The 18,840-nt window shown below is 46.7% G+C and overlaps 1 protein-coding gene across 14 annotated transcripts in view; it reads right to left on the reverse strand.

The window, feature by feature from the left end:
- The window catches only part of TNC (tenascin C), a 102,481-nt gene that overhangs the window by 10,740 nt on the left and 72,901 nt on the right, over positions 1–18,840 (reverse strand). For all 14 annotated transcript variants that reach the window (XM_070795352.1, XM_070795355.1, XM_070795354.1 and 11 more), the window contains 7 exons: positions 13,215–13,337; positions 11,979–12,122; positions 9,730–9,849; positions 7,592–7,735; positions 6,465–6,595; positions 1,860–1,992; positions 108–259 (listed from right to left, as the gene is read on the reverse strand). In XM_070795352.1, the coding sequence (XP_070651453.1) occupies positions 108–259; positions 1,860–1,992; positions 6,465–6,595; positions 7,592–7,735; positions 9,730–9,849; positions 11,979–12,122; positions 13,215–13,337 (947 nt within the window). The remainder of the gene's footprint in view (positions 1–107; positions 260–1,859; positions 1,993–6,464; positions 6,596–7,591; positions 7,736–9,729; positions 9,850–11,978; positions 12,123–13,214; positions 13,338–18,840) is intronic.

An 18,840-nucleotide genomic window follows, 5' to 3' on the forward strand; every position in this document is an offset into this window, starting at 1 on the left:
CCCTCAGGCACATTAAGGTCAGAGGGCATGGAGGGGACCTCCCCGCCTCTCCTCTGCCCCCACCCCTCCTGTCTGAGAGGCCTGGAGCCTGTCTCCATGATACTCACAATCCATCCACCCCCGTCAGAGGTCATGTCACAGAAGACTTCCTGCTTCTGGGTCTTGTCGTTGTTCAGATAAATGGTGTAGACGCCAGAGGTCGTGTCTCCATTCAGCATTGCCTGGGAGCAGTCCCTGGGGAATCGGTACAGGACTCCACCTGCAGGATGAGAAGGAGGAATGATTCTCGGGAGCAGGAACTTTGAAGTCACAGGCTAAGTGCTTGTTGGCTAGGCACCTAAGGACAAGCAGCTTCACCTCTCTGAGACTCTGTTCTCTTGTGTGCAAGGGGGAGGATTAAAACTATTTTGTGGGAGTGCAGCGAGGCGCAGAGGTTATGGATAAAAGGGACCCATTTCAGCCTTTTGTATTGATGGGAGCCACCATGATACCAGTGGGAGGAGCGCTGATCTGCTTGAGGGCTGTGTCAGGTTGACTATGATCAATCAGGAGCATGCAGGCAGCACTCCATGAACACCTGATGGACACCCAGGTGTTGGCCAGGATGACTGGGTCTCTAGCACCCAGGGCGTGGCTCACCGTGGGTCAGGACACTCTGGCAGGCTGCATGCATCTCAGACTCTTCAAAGGATTCTGAAGCCAAAAACAAGGAAGGGTTCTAGTCCTGAACTTGCTGCTTCCTTGCCTTCGGACACTGGAGAAGTCATATAACTGCTCTGAGCCTGGGAATCTTAGAAGGCTAACATAGGAATGTCTGGGGAATTTCTATTTGTGGTAACGTGGTGCAAAAAATTCAACACTGGATAGAAACGGATGATCTTGGGACTATGCTTATTAGCAGGTAGACTTGAGAAGTGATGATCATAGCAGCTCTTTTTTGTTGTTGTTCTGACCTCCTCAATGTATGTTACCTTCCCCTGAGATTGTCTCATTAGGTATTTTCTTGTCTGTTTCACAACCTGGTCTGAGAGCATCTTTAGGGCACATTCACACCTGGCATTAGATCTGGAAGACAGGTGCTTTAGCATCCGCCCCTCCTTCAGCAGGTGTGTGCGGAGTGACCAGAGTGAAGTGTGAAGGGCAGGAGGCAGCGCTGGGATATAGTCTGTATACCCAGTTCAAAGCTCTCCAAAGCCCCCCTCCTCCCTTCCTCTTCTCCATTGGCTGGGTTTGGGTGTGGTTCCCTGCTCCTGCAACACTGGAGCCCAGACCAGACTCTAACTCATGGTATAACCCTGAGCGGGTCATTTAGTCTCTGGGGGCCTCTGTTCCCCACCAGAAAACTGGGCAAGATAGTCCTGGCCTACATGGGAGGCCTGTTTGTGATTTTAGAGGATAAGGAGGCGTTATAAATGCCCACATGCTGAAGGAGAACACTGAGCTCATAAGGAGCCCCAACAATGGCTACCCACTGGGCTAGGAGTTCAGTACAGAGATTCTCCCAAGATCCTTATGAAGAAGGGCTCATTATTAATCCCATCATATGGATAAAGAAACTGAGACTTGCAGAATGGCAGTAACTCTCCTCCATCACACAGAGCAGGTGGCGATGGGGAGTGAATCCAGCTGTTCCCACTGCTGGCCCTCCTTCCCTCCCACCATGAGTCCTGTAACCTGCTACATCCACATTCCTCCAGCTTTTCAGGTAACTGCAGGTAATTGATTTTTATCAAAATGTGATAGAAGCATTTAAAGTAGCAGTCAGAGGAGAAGTGGAGGGTTGGTTCAGTCTCACAGAGTGTGATTTCAAGGCCTGGCTGGCCCCCGCCGGCCCCCCACCCCCACCCAGAGCCCCTTACTCGTGGTGAAGATGGTCTTGACTGTCTTGCTTCTTAGGGTCCCGTTCAGTGCCTGAATCCTGGCTGTGTAGTAGGTGGATGGGCTCAGATCCGTCAGGCTGTAAGAGGTGGTGTCTGGATCTAGAACGACTTCCTAAGGGCAGAAGAAAGATAAAATAGCCTTTGGTCACATAAATCCACAGGGTATAGATGATATATTCCTTTATTCACCCATCCATTCATTTCTTTGTTCAGCAAGAATACACTGAGCCCCACTCTGTGCCAGGCTCCATGCTCATGTCAGGGACTTAGACATGAGGAGAGTACCCTGTGAGCAAAGCTCCTGGGGCCAGAAGGGGCAGAGCAAATTCAAGTCATAGGAGGAGGCAATGAGCTGCCTCAACCATACTTCACTGAGGGGAGCAGCGGAAGAGGTGGGAAGACACCAGATTATAAAAGACCTTCAGTGTCAACCTATGGACTTTGAAGTTTATCATGATAAGGAATGGAGGTTCCTAGAAAGTACTTTGAAAAAGTGAATGCCATGATCTCGGCTTAATCTGGTAGGAAGATGAATCACACAAAGGGCAAAGGTTTAGACATGGAACAGCAGACTGGTTCCAAATAGGAAAAGGAGTACGTCAAGGCTGTATATTGTCACCCTGCTTTTTAACTTATATGAAGAGTATATCATGAGAAATGCTGGGCTGGAAGAAGCACAAGCTGGAATCAAGATTGCCGGAAGAAGTATCAATAACCTCAGATATGCAGATGACACCACCCTTATGGCAGAAAGTGAAGAGGAACTAAAAAGCCTCTTGATGAAAGTGAAAGAGAAAAGTGAAAAAGTTGGCTTAAAGCTCAACATTCAGAAAACGAAGATCATGGCATCTGGTCCCATCACTTCATGGGAAATAGATGGGGAAACAATGGAAACAGTGTCAGACTTTATCTTTTTGGGCTCCAAAATCACTGCAGATGGTGACTGCAGCCATGAAATTAAAAGACGATTACTCCTTGGAAGAAAAGTTATGACCAACCTAGATAGCATATTGAAAAGCAGAGACATTATTTTGCCAACAAAGATACGTTTAGTTAAGGCTATTGTTTTTCCTGTGGTCATGTATGGATGGGAGAGTTGGACTGTGAAAAAGCTGAGTGCTGAAGAATTGATGCTTTTGAACTGTGGTGTTGGAGAAGACTCCTGAGAGTCCCTTGGACTGCAAGGAGATCCAACCAGTCCATTCTGAAGGAGTTCAGCCCTGGGATTTCTTTGGAAGGAATGATGCTAAAGCTGAAACTCCAGTACTTTGGCTACCTCATGCGAAGAGTTGACTCATTGGAAAAGAGTCTGATGCTGGGAAGGATTGGGGGCAAGAGGAAAAGGGGACGACAGAGGATGAGATGGCTGGATGGCATCACCGACTCGATGGACGTGAGTCTGAGTGAACTCCGGGAGTTGGTGATGGACAGGGAGGCCTGGCGTGCTGCGATTCATGGGGTCACAAAGAGTCGGACATGACTGAGCAACTGAATTGAATTGAACTGAACTGAAGTCAGTCGTCTCTAATATGGCTCTTTTTCACAGCCCTCTGGGAAGCTTTAAAATAAAACAGTGCCTGGGCCCCATCCTAGAGTGACTGAATCGTCAGAGCCTGATCGGGGCATGATGATGGCGTGAGCTGCCCCAGCAGGTCTCTTGTCTAGAATGGGCGTATCCAGGAGGGGCAGAGGTGCGCAGCTGCCTAGGCCCATTCTAAGTCCACCTGCAGTTTGTGACGCGTCACTGTGCGGATGTCCAGAGGACGGGATCGCTTTCAGTTTTGCAGGAAATCCTTGTTCTTTCAGATCCTCTTTTTCAAAACGTCTAGTGCCTGTGCAATCACCTTTTAGGAGATGACCCTGGTGTCAGGGATTGGAATTCCACCTGCATTCCTAGCTAACCAAATACAACAATGCTCTCTACAACCTGCAAACATAGCTGCTCGGATTTAGGCAGTAAGGAGTCAGTGTGGAGGCCCCTGGAAGGTTCACTGGCATCCTCACCACCAGGAATATGACATTATTCTGATTTTTTCCAATATGGGAGTGGGTGGGTGGATCTGGAGGGGTGAGTAGTTTCAGAGAAGCTAAGAGACCTGCACTCCATAATTTGTCAGTGACGGGGTGGTCTTGCATCTGTCTCCTAACTCCCTGTCCAGTACTCTTTCCTCCTCTACCAGGCTGATTTTCTTGAGTGAAACAGATAAAGCTGGGGATTGGACATGCAGGGAGATAGACCCAGGTGAGAGCCCGTATGATGCCAGTGACCCAGTAACTTTTGTGTAGCTCCAGGTCTGGTCCCTGCGGAAGGATAAGGTATAAAGCTGCCTTCCTTAAGTTACCTGGGGATACAATTACCTATCAGCTTTCTAAGCTGCTGCACAAAGTCTGTTTCTAAGCAATTACGGTAGATTGAAATGAGACTCATGGCTTCAGGCAAGCAGGATGCCTGACCAGGAAGGGCCCTCACAGGCTGGGGCCTCCAATGCACTCATTTTACAGATGTGAACACTGACAGCCAGAGAAGGCACGGGACTTGTCTCTGCTCACACAGTGAGCTAGTTTACCGTTACGCTGACTCCTAGAAGGGCCATGACGATAACTAGAGATGTGTGTCCACTTTTGGTTAACCATAGCATATTGAACATGCCAGTTTATTTCTACTTGCTTCTGATACCCACTGAAATGAGAGGGAGAGATATAAAGTATAAACCCACAGGAAGAGGGGAGTGGCAGAGGAGACAGCAGCAGGCATGCGATGTCACCAGAATCTTGATCGGTGAGAAGTGTGGGGTGGTGGAATGACAGCGGAGGTGACAGAACAGTGGAAGCCTCAGTGGATGGAGTCGCTCGGAGGCTGGTTGATGAATGCTGCAGAGCCCAGCAAGCTCAGAAATGGAATGCACGCACAAGCAAAGATGCTTTTGAAGGCCCGTGTGGGGTGTGGTTGAACGAAGATTTGTTTAAAACTTTGTACAATAAACAGATTCCCAGTTCTCTTCATCCCCCAGCAGTCTGGATGACTGTCCTTCCCAGCCCAGGTGAAAGGCTGAGTTTTCCTGTCTGGACAGGCTGAGCTAGAGAGGAGACTCTGGATTCAAATCTATCATGCCCAGCTGCAGGGGAGCCTCAGGTGCTGCACTGGCTAGAGGAGAACTGAAGGTGTATACACAGTGGGAGCCCAGGCCTATTCTCCAGTGAGGCTTCTGGCAGCCTGGTGTGAAGGAGTTTTGTGGAGGATCCTCCAAGGAGAGTGATGAGCCTGAGAAATAGAGCTTACAGTCCTGATGCTTGGGAATCCTCCCAAGAAAATTGCTGTGTATGTGCCGAAGAATTGATGTTTTTGCCCTGTGGTGTTGGAGGAGACTCTTGAGAGTCCCTTGGACTGCAAGGAGATCCAACCAGTCAGTCCTAAAGGAAATCAGTCCTGAATGTTTGTTGGAAGGACTGATGCTGAAGCTGAAACCCCAATACTTTGGCTACCTGATGCGAAGAGCCGACTCATTTGGAAAGACCCTGATGCTAGGAAAGATTGAGGGCAGGAGGAGAAGGGGACGGCAGAGGATGAGATGGTTGGATGGCATCACCGATGCAATGGACATGAGTTTGAATAGGCTCCAGGAGTTGGTGATGGACAGGGAGGCCTGGTGTGCTGCAGTCCACGGGGTCACAAAGTCAGACACGACTGAATGACTGAACTGAACTGACTGTGCCCAATTGCTCTATAGCGAGCTCCAAAGTTGACAAGCCCTTTCTGTGCTCTTAGACCTCCCAATCAGCTATTTCATTCTTGGCTCCAGTACAAAAAGGTCAACCGACATTAGGGGTAAGTCTCCAACATGAAACATGGTGACCCAAATCAAACCAAACAGCAGCAAACCAGAAAAGAGACCTTGGAGGAAACACTCTGCAGGCAGAGGAAGAAAATCCCAAGAACATATATTCTTAGACATAAAGAGAAGAAGATACAGGATATAGAAACAATATGCCAGAAAAAGGTCAACATGCAGAAAATAAGGAAAAGATCTTGGAAATTTAAAGGATGGTGACCAACATTAAGACATCAATAACATGTTTAGAAGGTAAAGGTTAGAAAACTTCTTTCACTTTCTAAAGTTATTTCAAGTTAAAAAGTAGAAGGAAAAAAATTCATGGGTAGAGAATAGAAATAAAAACTGCTGTAAACAGTTGATGTCATAAGCACATGGTGATATATATATCATTATATAACAGAATGATACCATCTGTGAGATATATGGCAAAGATGCAGAAGAAGCTTTTGGCCTTTGCTCAATAAAACACTAAAGGACAAAGAGTCCAGCTCCTAAAATGCCCTCAAGTCTTGTGAGCAGTAGTTCTTGACCTTGGCTGGCTATCAAAACTGGAGTCTGGTTAAAATGAGACCGGAGGCTACAACTTATGATTCAGAAAGTCTGGCATGGTGTCCAGTTCCTACTAATTTCTTTCCAGCTCCCTAGTCACACTAGCGTAGGAGAAACAGACTTCAGATAATTCTTCCTGACTTTGAGACTCATGTAACTGTTTCATTCAGCCGTGGGGATTTGTTTATATACATCAAGATACCTTGATTGTACCATCCACGGATTCATACACCAATAGGTAACCAGTGACAGATGCCCGGGGAGGTCTCCAGGTGAGGAGGGCAGTTTCCGACTGAACCTCTGTAGCAGTGAAGTCTCTTGGAGAATCGAGGTCTGGAGAAGAGAAGACATTTAATATCAAATAAGTCAGCAGGTACAGGCTTCCCTGGTGGCTCAGACAGTAAAGAATCCGCCTGCAATATGGGAGACCTGGGTTTGATCCCTGGGTTGGGAAGATCCCCTGGAGGAGGGTATGGCAACCCATTCCAGTATTCTTGCCTGGAGAATCCCCATGGACAGAGGAGCCTGGCAGGCTATAGTCCATCATGGGGTCACAAAGAGTTGGACACGACTGAGTGACTGAGCACAGCACAGCACAGGTCATCAGGTGTAGGATAAAGTCCCTACCAGGAGGCCTGAGTTCAAGTCCTTTCCCTAGCGTTGACCTATATGACCTCAGGTGAAACCTTTCCCATCTGTAAATGAAGAGGTTGAGCCTCGTGACCTCTAAAGACACATGTTCTCTGTGTTTCAGCTCATCCTAAGGGCCATGTTTTCCTGAGCCCAATAGGATCGCAACTGGCTTTAGCTGAATTAGGGGAGAAAGACACAGCCATGAACATAATTAGAATGCCTCCCTTTGTTTCTAAAGAGGACAGATGAACGCTGGTATGGGCCCTCCCCCCTACTCAGTGGACACCGCTTCCATTCCTTTCCCCATTGCAATCTGAAAAAAAGATCTCAATGTATATAAAAAATCCAGCGGACATCTAGGAAAATCTGCCTTTAAAATCTTTCTCTTAAAAATATTTCCCTGCCTAGAACATGGATCATTAACTACTGGGTTTAGGGCCAGTGGGGACTGGTTTTCCACTTAAAAAGCCCTCCTCTTAAAATCATTTCCTAGTCTGTGGGGAGAGCAAGGTCATTTCAGTTCAAAAGGAAATGGTGTGTTTCTTAAGTCTTGATTGAGGGGGCATTGGTGGATTGAGTTGCTGCTGATGTCATCACATTGCAGGGAGCTGACTTGAGAAATAATAGATGGAGAGGGATACTGTTAAAGATAGAGGCAGTGGGTGGGCTTTTTCCAGCTCTTCAGTGTCTTTGTACCTGTGGTGAACTTGGTGGTGATGGTTGAGCTCTTCTGGGGCCCTTTCTCTGCAAAGATCCTCAGCGTGTATTCTGTGGCAGGCTCGAGATTGGTCAGTGCATACTCCACCGTGTTCCCGGACACCGTGCGGGTAATTTCTGGCACTATACAGGAAATATACACACCACGGCAGTTACCTCTCCCTGTCTGGGCCATCAGTGGGCTTGGCCAACAGTGCACGCACCTCCTAACACAGAAGCTTTCAGCGGTCCTACAGAAAAGCAGGTTTGATTTCTGAGATGACTTACACTCCTTTCTCTCTCTTGAGCACAGTGTTGCACAGGATCCAGCTAGAGGAGAGTTGCAGGTAACATCCCCATGCCTCAGGCTACCCAGATTTAATTTGTCCCCTTGCTTGCTCTCCCATTTTTTCCCACTTACTCTCACATCCTTTATAACTTGCTAAATGTCATATCTTTAGGCTGGGGAACCAGAAAAACCAGGTGGCATAGACAGACCGAAACCTGATTACTGGTTCTCAGTCTCAGTGGGTCAGGACCACGGGCGGGCCCCAAGCCATGGCATCCAGGTGTCACCTTCCTCGTCACAGGTGACCAGATGGCCTGGCTGGCCAAGGCCTGAGAGGTTTCTCAGGGTATGGGATTTGAAAGGCTAAAACTGGGAAAGTTCGGGGCAAACTGGGCTGAGATGCTCACCCTCCTTGTCATCCATGATCCCCCTCCACACACACACACACACACACACACACACACACACACACTCTTCTGGATGAGGACATGTCTATGCCTGCAGCCACAGTTTCCATGATTCCCATGAACTATACTCTGGTTTATTTTAGGTGAGACAACATCATCTTCCCTGACTTACAAGAGTTTGCTCACGGGGAATATTTAAAAATAAAAAAAGTAGAAAAAAAGAAACCCAAGAATTCCTCTAACCCCACCCCCTGATCCGCCAATCCTCACAAGGAACCCTCTCTTACAGGAGGTCGCCAGGGCTGAGTTAAGATTTTCAGAGACCCCCTGCACAGCTGATGGTATGCTCTCACACTGTTACTGAAAGTAAAACAACCATCAGATATGAAACTCACATATACTGTGACATTAAAATAACATATTTTTTCCTAATCTAGTTCCTGAAAAATAGGGACTTGTTCATTGAAAAGGAATCTTTCTTTTCTCTCTTATTTGTATTTAATTTTACGTGCTAGTGGCCGTAACTCACTGGTGCCCCAAACAAGTTACCAGTATTGAATCTGCCGGCTGAGTAAATGAGCACAGATGGTTGAAAAGGCAAGGAGAGATCATTTCTGATTTCTTAGTCAGATCAGCTCTAACTGGCCCTGTCTGCGGCATCCAGGAAGTGCAGTCTCCCCAAAGCTGCCTGAAGTAGTCTATTTAAGATTTCAGATTGTGGACTCCTTTGTAAGAGGTGAGAGCTGTGTCTGTAGAGGGTGGCTCATGGTGACAGCAGAGACCAGCAGGAGAGGAGGAACAGGCTGCAGATGCACCATCTGCTTTTCTTTAAATGGCCTGTTAGCCTCCTTGATATAATCGTGGTATTGATGCTCTTCCATTTGACCACAGCGGGAAGATACAGGTTGGGCTGCTCTCGCCACCACTTGCACAGGCCCCTTCACACCCATCCATTCACCAGCCCCTGTCCCAGCCCATGAGTCTGTTCTCAGGTGGCAACTGAGAACCATAAGAACATTGCTGGACTCACCAACCTACCCTCGCATCTTTGTACATCAATCCTAAAGGAAATCAACACTGAATATTCATTCAAAGAACTGATGCTGAAGCTCCCGTACTTTGGCTACCTGATGCAAAGAGATGATTTCCTGGAAAAGACCCTGAGGCTAGGAAAGATTGAAGGCTGGAGAAGAAGGGGATGACAGAGGATGAGATGGTTAGTTGGCATCACTGACTCAACGGTCATGAGTTTGAGCAAACTCCGGGAGATGATGAAGGAAGGGAAGCCTGGCGTGTGCAGTCCATGGGGTCGCAAAGAGTCGGCCATGACTGAGTGACTAAACAGCAAAAGCAACCAAAAGTGGCACAAAGAAAGAAGAACAGGAAGTTTAGAGCCGGACAGACGCTCCTCAGAGAGGGGAGGGTCTCGGACATGACCTTACCTCTCTCCCCTGTGTAGGAGATGACATAATTATCCACAGGGGCGATGGCTGGCTGCCACATGGCCAAGGCTTCTGAGTCAGTGATGTTGGCTGTCACCAAGCTAGATGGGCCATCCAGAGCTGCAAGGAAACACAGTGATGTGTTGGAGAGATAGTCAGCCATGGGGCAGCGCATCAGACCACAGCTACTCTGCTGTCTACCCTGCTCCTGGCCTCCTGGTGTGGGACACAGTGTCAGAAGCATGCAAGAGTTCTGACCTTGGAGCCAGGATGACCTGAGTTTGAGACATGACTCCTTCCCTTGCTGTCTGGGTCATCTTGGGTCTCTGTTTCTCATCTGTAAAATGGGTATAGAAGCTCTGCTTGGCTTTGTTTTCAATTATACTTTGGTTTTCACATGATATTATAGGTGGAAAGGTGCTCTGTGAACTGCAAAGAGCTGAACACATGACAAGGATTTATATTTATAGTTCACGTTACTTTCTCCAGGGAAAGGCTTCACAAAACCAGGACAGGTACAGAGTGAGGGCTGCCTGTGATGTCTTTGGTTTTGAGTAATAGCTCTGGTTCGGTGGGCTATGGAGAACACAGGGGCAGGCTCCAGGGGCCGGTGGTCCCAGGCTCTACCTTGGATTCCCTGTTGTGGGTCTGTGTGCCTTTGGGTCATTTTCCTTCTCCACACCTCACTCTCCTCAGTTGTCACAGAAGGCTGCTGTAAGGATGAACTAGACGATGTGTGTGAAATGTGCTCGGGGCAGCACTCAATAATTGCAGTTGGTCTTAACATGACTATTAAAGTTATTTGGAGTTTTCAGAATGATTCCTAAGTGACTTGTGCTGAGAAGGCATGGAGAGTCACAGTTCTTGGCCCTTTGAACTGACCACTGCTACAACCCAACACCCCCTTCTTAGAAACCAACCTACATGTGACTGGTTTCCAATTTCGTTCACATTTATGACTCAGTTACTCCGGGACCACAGCTCTGGGAAGATGGAGGGCAGGCAGCCATCATCAGCTGACTTCACAGCTGAGGTGCCTGAGCCCCAGGAGATGAAACGACTGGCCTGAGGGTCTCAGGAAGGGGTGGAGTAATTTGGGGGCACCCACCCCGTCCACCCGGAGGTCCTTCCTGTCTCATCTTACATGGACAGAGTCTCCTTTAACAATGAGGACAATGGGGCCTCCAGAGGAAAAAGACCCAGGCTTTGCAATCAGTTGCCATGGAGAAGCCACAAATGAAAGATTTCTAGGCGGGCGATGAGGATCTGTGTGGCAGGGTGGTCAGGACTCTGGGTTCAGACGGGAGGTTTTAATTGCATATTAGCAACCCTTTTAGACTATTAGGAAATTTTTAAAATTTCCTATGAGGCCCATTCTTCAGATCCCTTAATGGATTAGGCTGGATAATTGCTCATATATCAAAGGATAAATTGTTTAGAGACATGGGAGCCTAAAGAGAAATTTTCCACTTCATTCTCCTTCAATGCAATTCATTATTTTTTCCCTCCTTATAATGTGCTGTACAAATCAGGTTATAATAGGAAAATCATCCTTTATCTAAGAGGGACGCACAATTTGGAGGCAGCCTGACCTGAGCTCAGGTTTGCTTCCAGCATTTACTAGTTATGTGGACTTGGCCAAGGCATGCGATTGCCCTGACTTCAGTTTTTCCCTCTGTAAAATGGGAAGGATATTAGCTATGAGAAGGATGTTAGCTATGTTGGTTTACATGGGAATGGTTCAGGAACAGCCCTGAAATACTGTAGCTGCCAAATCGAGAGTTGTTACTTTATAGCTATAACGATTCACGTGTCTGTGTGAAGCATCTGCTTGGAAGGGAAGGAGGTGGATTAATGCGTGCAATGATCTATATTTACAGACGCTTTACACACAGTTTCCTAAGGTTCTTATAGCATCCTGCAGTGCGAGAAGAACTGCACCCGTTTTCCAAGAAAGAAACTAGATCCTCAGGACATTGACCGACAGCTCTGTGTCCAGAAGGGGCAGAACCTGGGATTCGCACCAGGTCAGTATGACTCCCCAGCTTCCACCCTTTTCCCCACAATTCCCTGGGACATGGCGGCCCAGGGAGGCTGAGGATGAAGCTCAGAAGAGGCTACAACTGTGTCACAGAGGAGGCCTCTGGTGCTCCCAGGCCAGCCCACTTTCCGCTAGAATTTCCTAAACAAAAACATTTTTCTTCTAACTGCTGGATCATGAGCAATGATGCTGCAGGTGAGAAAAACACCTGTGGTGAGCGTCCCCGAGACAGGCTCGCTTTCCTCAAAGCCCTTCAGGGCGATGACGCTGACCAGGTAATCCGCTCCAGGTAAGAGTCTCAGCAGCCTGGTCTGGGTCTTGGTCCCATCCACAGTCACCGCTGAGGGCGCACCTGGAACACAGGAAAAGCAGGAGGGACTTAAGCACACCTGTCCCAAGAGTGGGCGTAACCGGTTTGGCAGTGACACTGCATTTATCCAGCATTTTCTTCACTTCTTCTCATTTGCTCCTACCCTCTAGCATAAGAGAAGAGGTTTTACTCTTTGTATAATGTTTTTTTCCATCCATGCAGAGGCCAAAAACTAAGCCAGGGGAGGAAAAATTATGAGGTCACAATGTGCTACAAATGGCAAGTTTCCATTCAGTAGAGAGCTGGCATGCTGTATAAATTTTATTTATCTATTTCTTCCCACAAAGGATACGGGAAGCTCACTGTGTAATGTATATCTGATATATTTAATCCATTGTATTCACTTAACTATATATAGACTTATCTCTTACTAGCAGATATTCTACGATTGAAGAAGATGATCATGGTCTAATTTGTACTCTTATATCTATTAAAAAGTCCAAAATTTTTGTTTTTTAGAATCTGGGGGCTTTTGAGGAGCTTGTGTATCAGTTGACCGAACTCCCTACAGAGATGCTGCAGCGTGTCTCTGAAGAGATAATCATCTTTGTATACACTTTGCATATACTTATCAACTATCATCTTTGTGTACACTTCCACTAATAGGGAGCTCACTACCTCCCAGAATGTCTTTAGATAGATTTGAATATGCTTCCTCCCCCTACCCCCGCCCCGTGGTCTTGTGGTCTCTATTATGGCCCATGTGCCTGAACTAGAACTTTCAACTCTGCAAAGTCACAGCTTCCCATCCTTTGCTGAGACAGACAGATTTGGGGACCAAGAGGCAAAGATCAGTTTTGCCAAACAAAAAAGGTCAATGGGTTTAGAGTCTTTTGTCCTTGTGTGAAAACATTATTGGGGATCTATTGCTCATAGAATTTTAGAATTATGAGACTGGAAATGATCTTTTTAACATGATTCCTCAAGGTATAGTTTCTTTCAAGGATCTCATAGCACTTTACAAATGAAGTCTATTCAGATGGTCTCAAATATGAAGAGGAGGATGGAATTGTCTGAGTCACAATTCCACCCAAACACTCCAGATCCCTTCCCTCTCCCCACCAAGCGCCCTACCTCCTGCAATGGGCACATAGGTGACCCGGAAGCTCTCCACCTGGGTAGTGGGTGCCATCCAGCTGACACTGGCTGCGTTTTCAGTGATGTCTGAGAAAATGATTTCCTTCGGGGAGCCCATGGCTGTTGAGGAGAAAGCACAGGAGAAACCCAGAAACAGTTAACTCTCTTGCTCATCAGTGATTCTTCCTGAATTCCTTATCCATGAAAGCTCAGTTTACATCTGAGCCAAGCCTTTAGGATGGAGGATGTGGTGATTTGTGGTCAAGTTATGACTTGATGGAAACAATTGCTCTTTCATTCAGGTACAGGGCCCAGAGCTGCAGAGCTGCCATTTGGTTTCATCCAAAAAGAATGTTAGCATAGCTGACATCTAAAAAGTGAGGGTAAGTGGGTAGTTTCACAGTTTGAAATAACCTTCCTTTCATTTTTGATGTTTATCATTTTTTTTTCAAATCTTTGCCTTTTAATTCCTTTTATGATTAAAGAAAATTTGATATTAAATGATACCAAGTCTTGATGGGTCTTCCCTGGTGGCTCAGATGGTAGACAATCTGCCTGCAACGTGAGAGACCTGGGTTTGATCCCTGTGTCTGGAGTATCCCCCGAAGGAGGGGATACTACCCACTCCAGTATTGTTGCCTGGAGAATTCCACAGTCAGAGGAGCCTGGTGGGCTACAGTCCATGGCATTACAAAGAGTTGGACATGACTGAGCGACTAACATTTTCACTTTCAAGACTTGGTAAGTGCTCAGTTCTTTCGCTTTATAAGGATTAACCCTCACTCAGAAACCACTGAGAAGAAGGTGTGGTTGTAGCCAATTTACAGGAGACCAAACTGAGGCTCCACTTTCACTTTTCACTTTCATGCATTGGAGAAGGAAATGGCAACCCACTCCAGTATTCTTGCCTGGAGAATGCCAGGGACTGGAGCCTGGTGGGCTGCCGTCTACGGGGTCGCACAGAGTCAGACACGACTGAAGCGACTTAGCAGCAGCAGCAGCAAACTGAGGCTCAGTTCTCCAATGAATACTCTTGTGATGTGATCTAAGTCCCAGGACTGGGCGGCAGAGCTGGGCATAGCCCTGGGATTCTGGAAATAATGTTTACGTGGAAACTGACCTCGACAAACTCATTCCCAGAATTAGATGGAGATTCAGAGCCAGAGGAGGGAGCTCAGAACCATGCCCAAGGCAAGCCCCTCTTGAATACTGGGTCTACCTGCGGGGAAAGCCATGCCCTGGGGAACACTTTTTGCTACGTAAATACCTCCCCCGCAAACCCAGTTTCCTTTGGCTTTTCTCTGTGTATTTTTTGGCTTAGCTTTTTGCCCTCTTCAGCTGACCATGCTTAACCATACAATCCAGGAAACAATTTTCGGGTCTCCAGGGAGCTCATTTCCTCATCTTTTTCCCTCTGCAGCCCACGTTGATCATTAAGTTCTGAAACCCACAGCCCACTTTGGGGAGTTTTTTTTTTTTCCCTCTCCATTTCTGCTCTTTCTCCCTCCTCCGACGCATTCTCCTGTGATCTGCTAGCCACCCCCAGATTCTGTGGCTGCCTGGGGTTTTGCCTTCTCCTTGGAGGGCTTTGGAAGCCACATGGCTCTGGAGTGGGATGATCTTGATTGTCCGAACACCCTGGAGAGGCTGGGCGACTAGGGCAGCTCCTGTGCCTCATAGGAGCCTCCCTTGCTCCATCTCAGTGGGAAAAGTGGTGCCCACTTTCAGGAATGTTTTGAGGATTAGCAGAGATGATTGATGTAAAATCCTAGCACAGAACTTGGCACACAGTGAGAATTCAGTAAATGCTTGCTTTTTTTTTTTCTTTCCCATGTGACTCTTTTTTTCCCCCCACCATGGGCAACCTGAATTTTGAAGTAGTCACCCAGGAAAGATCTAGATGAGGCAGAATAAGAAAAAAAAAAAAAAAAAAAACCCCAGTGAGGTGTGTAAACTCAGGCACAGGGGCTCTCTTGCAGCAAGCCTGGTTCACTCGGACCTCCACTCTGTGAAACTCATCAGGCCAGGTCCTGGCACACTTTAGAAGGTGCATCTGGCCACAGCTCCCCTATCTAGATCCCAGTTTTCTCAGTTGCACAATGGCAATATTATCTGCCCTGTCTTTAAAACAAAACAAAACAAACCCATGAGAATTAGTAACCTCATCTGTCACGCACTCCTGAGGGATGCACTGGAAAGCGACAGCAGGCAGAGAGCCGCGTGTCGTCTGAAGAACGGCGCAGTGGTGCTGGAATTCCAGGGTCAGTGGTATTTTTAGACAACAGACCTTCCTAGGTGCGGAAGACACTTTGTTATTTTAGCATGTGTCCTGCTGCCGTAAACAGGGCCCACGAGTCTCCAGCACCGAAGGGGAAGGGAGGGCCAACGGGAGCCTGAAGGCGGAGCCTCATAGAATAACTAAATTTTGCCTATTGAAAAGCTAGGAGGACCCAGGAAAGGCAATGCCTCTGACTCTCTTTCTGAGTAGACTCTTGGTTTTCAATAAAAGTTCCATTAGGGAAGCATTAGAAATTGCTAGAAATTCTCAAGGAGGTTGAAGAGGACTTCTGTTTGTTCTCTGCATAAAATGTTGCCTCCCCAAATCTGGAGCAAATTTCTTTAATAATATCTCCATTCACAATCATTTAAAAACCTTTTACCTTCAACATAGTTTTATAAATACTTGATATATGTGAATCCTGTGAGAAGCTAAGGAGATGGTAGCCAGCATGGTTTAAGAGCAAGGACTTGGAGGTACACTGACCTGGTTTTGAATCCCATTCTGGCTTTACTAGATAACAGCACCTTAGCCCCTTAGGTCTCTGTGAAATGGGGCTGAATGTGTCGCTCAGCTGGACTGTCTGTGTCACGTGAATCAGTGAGGAAAAGTGTGTCAGTTGCACTGCTATGGGTGGCATGAAGTGCAAGCTCTATAATAGGTGGTTATCATCTTTACACTTAATGAGAGTCAGAGCCAAAGGCACGAGGCACAGAGAGTTGGCTCCTGCAGAGGAAGGACTGCTGAGCACGTGTCTCCAGACACGATGCCATTGCAGCTCTGTGGTTTGTGGTTTCAAGTGCATCGAACTGGAACTGACTGGAGGGGCTGGGAGGCTGCCTGGCTGGGAAAGTGAGATGGGGTGAGAGGGGGTACATTCTGGGGCTTGGAGAGGGGTTTCCCCCTTGGCTTCAGGGTGCGGAAGGGGTGTACAGTTAGGGTGGTGATGGGGCAGGTTAAGAAACATTTGAAGGTCCTCACTATCCCCAAGGTAGGCAGTAGGAACCTCCAGAAGAAAATGACAGAGTCATCTTACTCTGGTTTTGGATTTTGAAGTATTTTCTTTTCTATTCTAGGGACCATCCAGATGGTACCCAGAAGCGTGTTGGCATTTAACTTCCCAGAGATAAGAGAAGCTCCTCTGGCTTCCCAAAGGGGGACCAAGGCCATTGTGAAGAAGTGGCTCAATCCATGAAGAGGAAGAGCAGCCACTGTAGATGCAGAGATTGGCAGAGGAGAGAACAACCCATAACCTAAGGTCTGGCAGTAGGGGAATAGTTAAATAAACAAGATATGTGGGAATATATCTGAGATCTATTAATAAGCAAGGAACACACACACACACACACCAGTGTGTGGAAGAGTGGGTGTGTTAATCACTGCACCAAAAAAAACCTGGAAAAAAGAGAGAGCACAGACTCCGGTCTAATCTTGTTTGTCTGTAAGAGTATTTCTGCAGAGATTCAGAAGAAAGTAGTCATGCTGACTGCTTCTAGATAGAGCAACTTAGTGAGGACAGCAGAATAGAGACCTCATTGTATATTCTTCTTTTTAACCTTTAAATTTTCAACCAAGTGGACCATTAAAAAATGTAAATTAAATCACCCAAACATAGTATCAGCTAAAATTGTTACAATGGGCAAGGAAAAATACTCAACATTCCTGATCTGACGGGAACCTCATAGCTGACCTTTGAGTTAGGGCCTATTGGCCAAGGGAGGGGACAGACACTCAGAGGGGAAAGGAGACTTGCTCAGGAGCAGGGGTCAGACGCCAAGAGATCTGCCCAGAGGCTGCAGGCTTAACCACTTGGCTACACTGCCTCCAGCCACTGTCTCTGTGCGGGGGCACTCGGGGCTGCCAGCCTGTGCTCAGGGAGTGAGAGGAGATGCTGCAGCAGCTTTTATAAAGAAAAAGAGGAGCAGAAAGAAGGGTTTACAAGGAGAAAGAGTGAAAAGACAAAAGGGAAACTTTCTGAAGCTGATGAGGTGACTGAGATGTCTACTGTGCTCCAGAGTCACCTCTCCCGTCATTCCAAGTACCAGAGCACACGTGTGTACACATACACACACAGACACAGACGCGTCTCTTCAGCTGTGAAATACAATGCCCCAGAGAAAGAAGTCAAAGAAAGGGCTATCTTACAGAGCCTTTTCTTTTGTTCTTAAAAAAAGAGCTCATGATTATTCGTTCTCTTTTTTGCTTTAAAACTGCAGAGCCTTTGGGGAAAAAAAAGATCAGCAAAACAAAATCGCCGATCAGAAGTAAACTTTGAAAAGCAGTGTTTATAAACCAGGGTCAAAACCAGCCTCTGCCTCTGATCTAGAGTTGTTTTGTGGGAAGCCACAGGGAGGAGGAGACAGGGACTCATGTCCCGGGAGATGGGGCCTCTGTGTTAATAAGAAACAGGGTATTTCCTCTGGCTGAATTACTGCCTGGATCTCAGCATTTCCTCCACGTCTACAAATACCAATTTTTATTTCTACAGGTGGCTTCTCAGAGCTCATTTGGTCCTGAAAGTTGGCATCATAAGATACTCTGGACAAAGGGAAGGTGTAGTCTAGTGTTGTGCTCTTTGCATGTCAGAGGTGGCAAGCGTGTATAGTAGTTGGTTATGTTATCTAGCCTGCCTCTATTTAATAGTAGTAAAATAGCTTGGTATTTAGGTTCTACTCCAAATCTGGCTGTGTGACCTTAGGCCAATCACTTCACCCTTCTGGGTCACAGATTCCTCATGCACAAACAGAAGGGTCTGGGATACACCATTCCTCAGGTCCCTTGTACTTCTGCTTGTGGTTTTATGATTGTTTCCTCTGGTTCCTCTGAAGCAGCTGTCTCTAGCAAATGCTCCATTTCTGTACCTGCCTTGGTTTCCTGAAGGAATTCACCCTACCTTACCATTGAAGGTCTGTCCTTTTCTCTTTAAAGAATCATGTTAATCTTAATATTATCATTTTAAACCATCTGGTAATGGCCATCTTTCTTTATTCTTCTGGAAAGAACTCACATTGAATAGAATCTTCATTTCTGCCTCTAGTGCTTTTTAGAGTTGCTGTGAGTATAAATAAAATGTGTGAGCCCGCCAAACCTGCTAACCTCTTCTTTTTTCCTTCTTGATCAAGGTACTGACTATTCACATGTAGAATTTTAGAAGTATTAATCTTTAGAGGTAGAGGTACCACTTCTCCATTATACCCTGCATAGCTTGAACATTTGACCAAAGAACACGGAAGTATATCTCTGGATAAAACATAACAGGCAGAAAGAAGGATCTTTGGAATTTGAAGAAAAAGCAATGATTGTAATGATTATCTTAATGACAATAACGAAAATGTTACTTGCTCT

Source organism: Bos indicus, chromosome 8 (assembly GCF_029378745.1).
Source record: "Bos indicus isolate NIAB-ARS_2022 breed Sahiwal x Tharparkar chromosome 8, NIAB-ARS_B.indTharparkar_mat_pri_1.0, whole genome shotgun sequence".
Taxonomy (NCBI): domain Eukaryota; kingdom Metazoa; phylum Chordata; class Mammalia; order Artiodactyla; family Bovidae; genus Bos; species Bos indicus.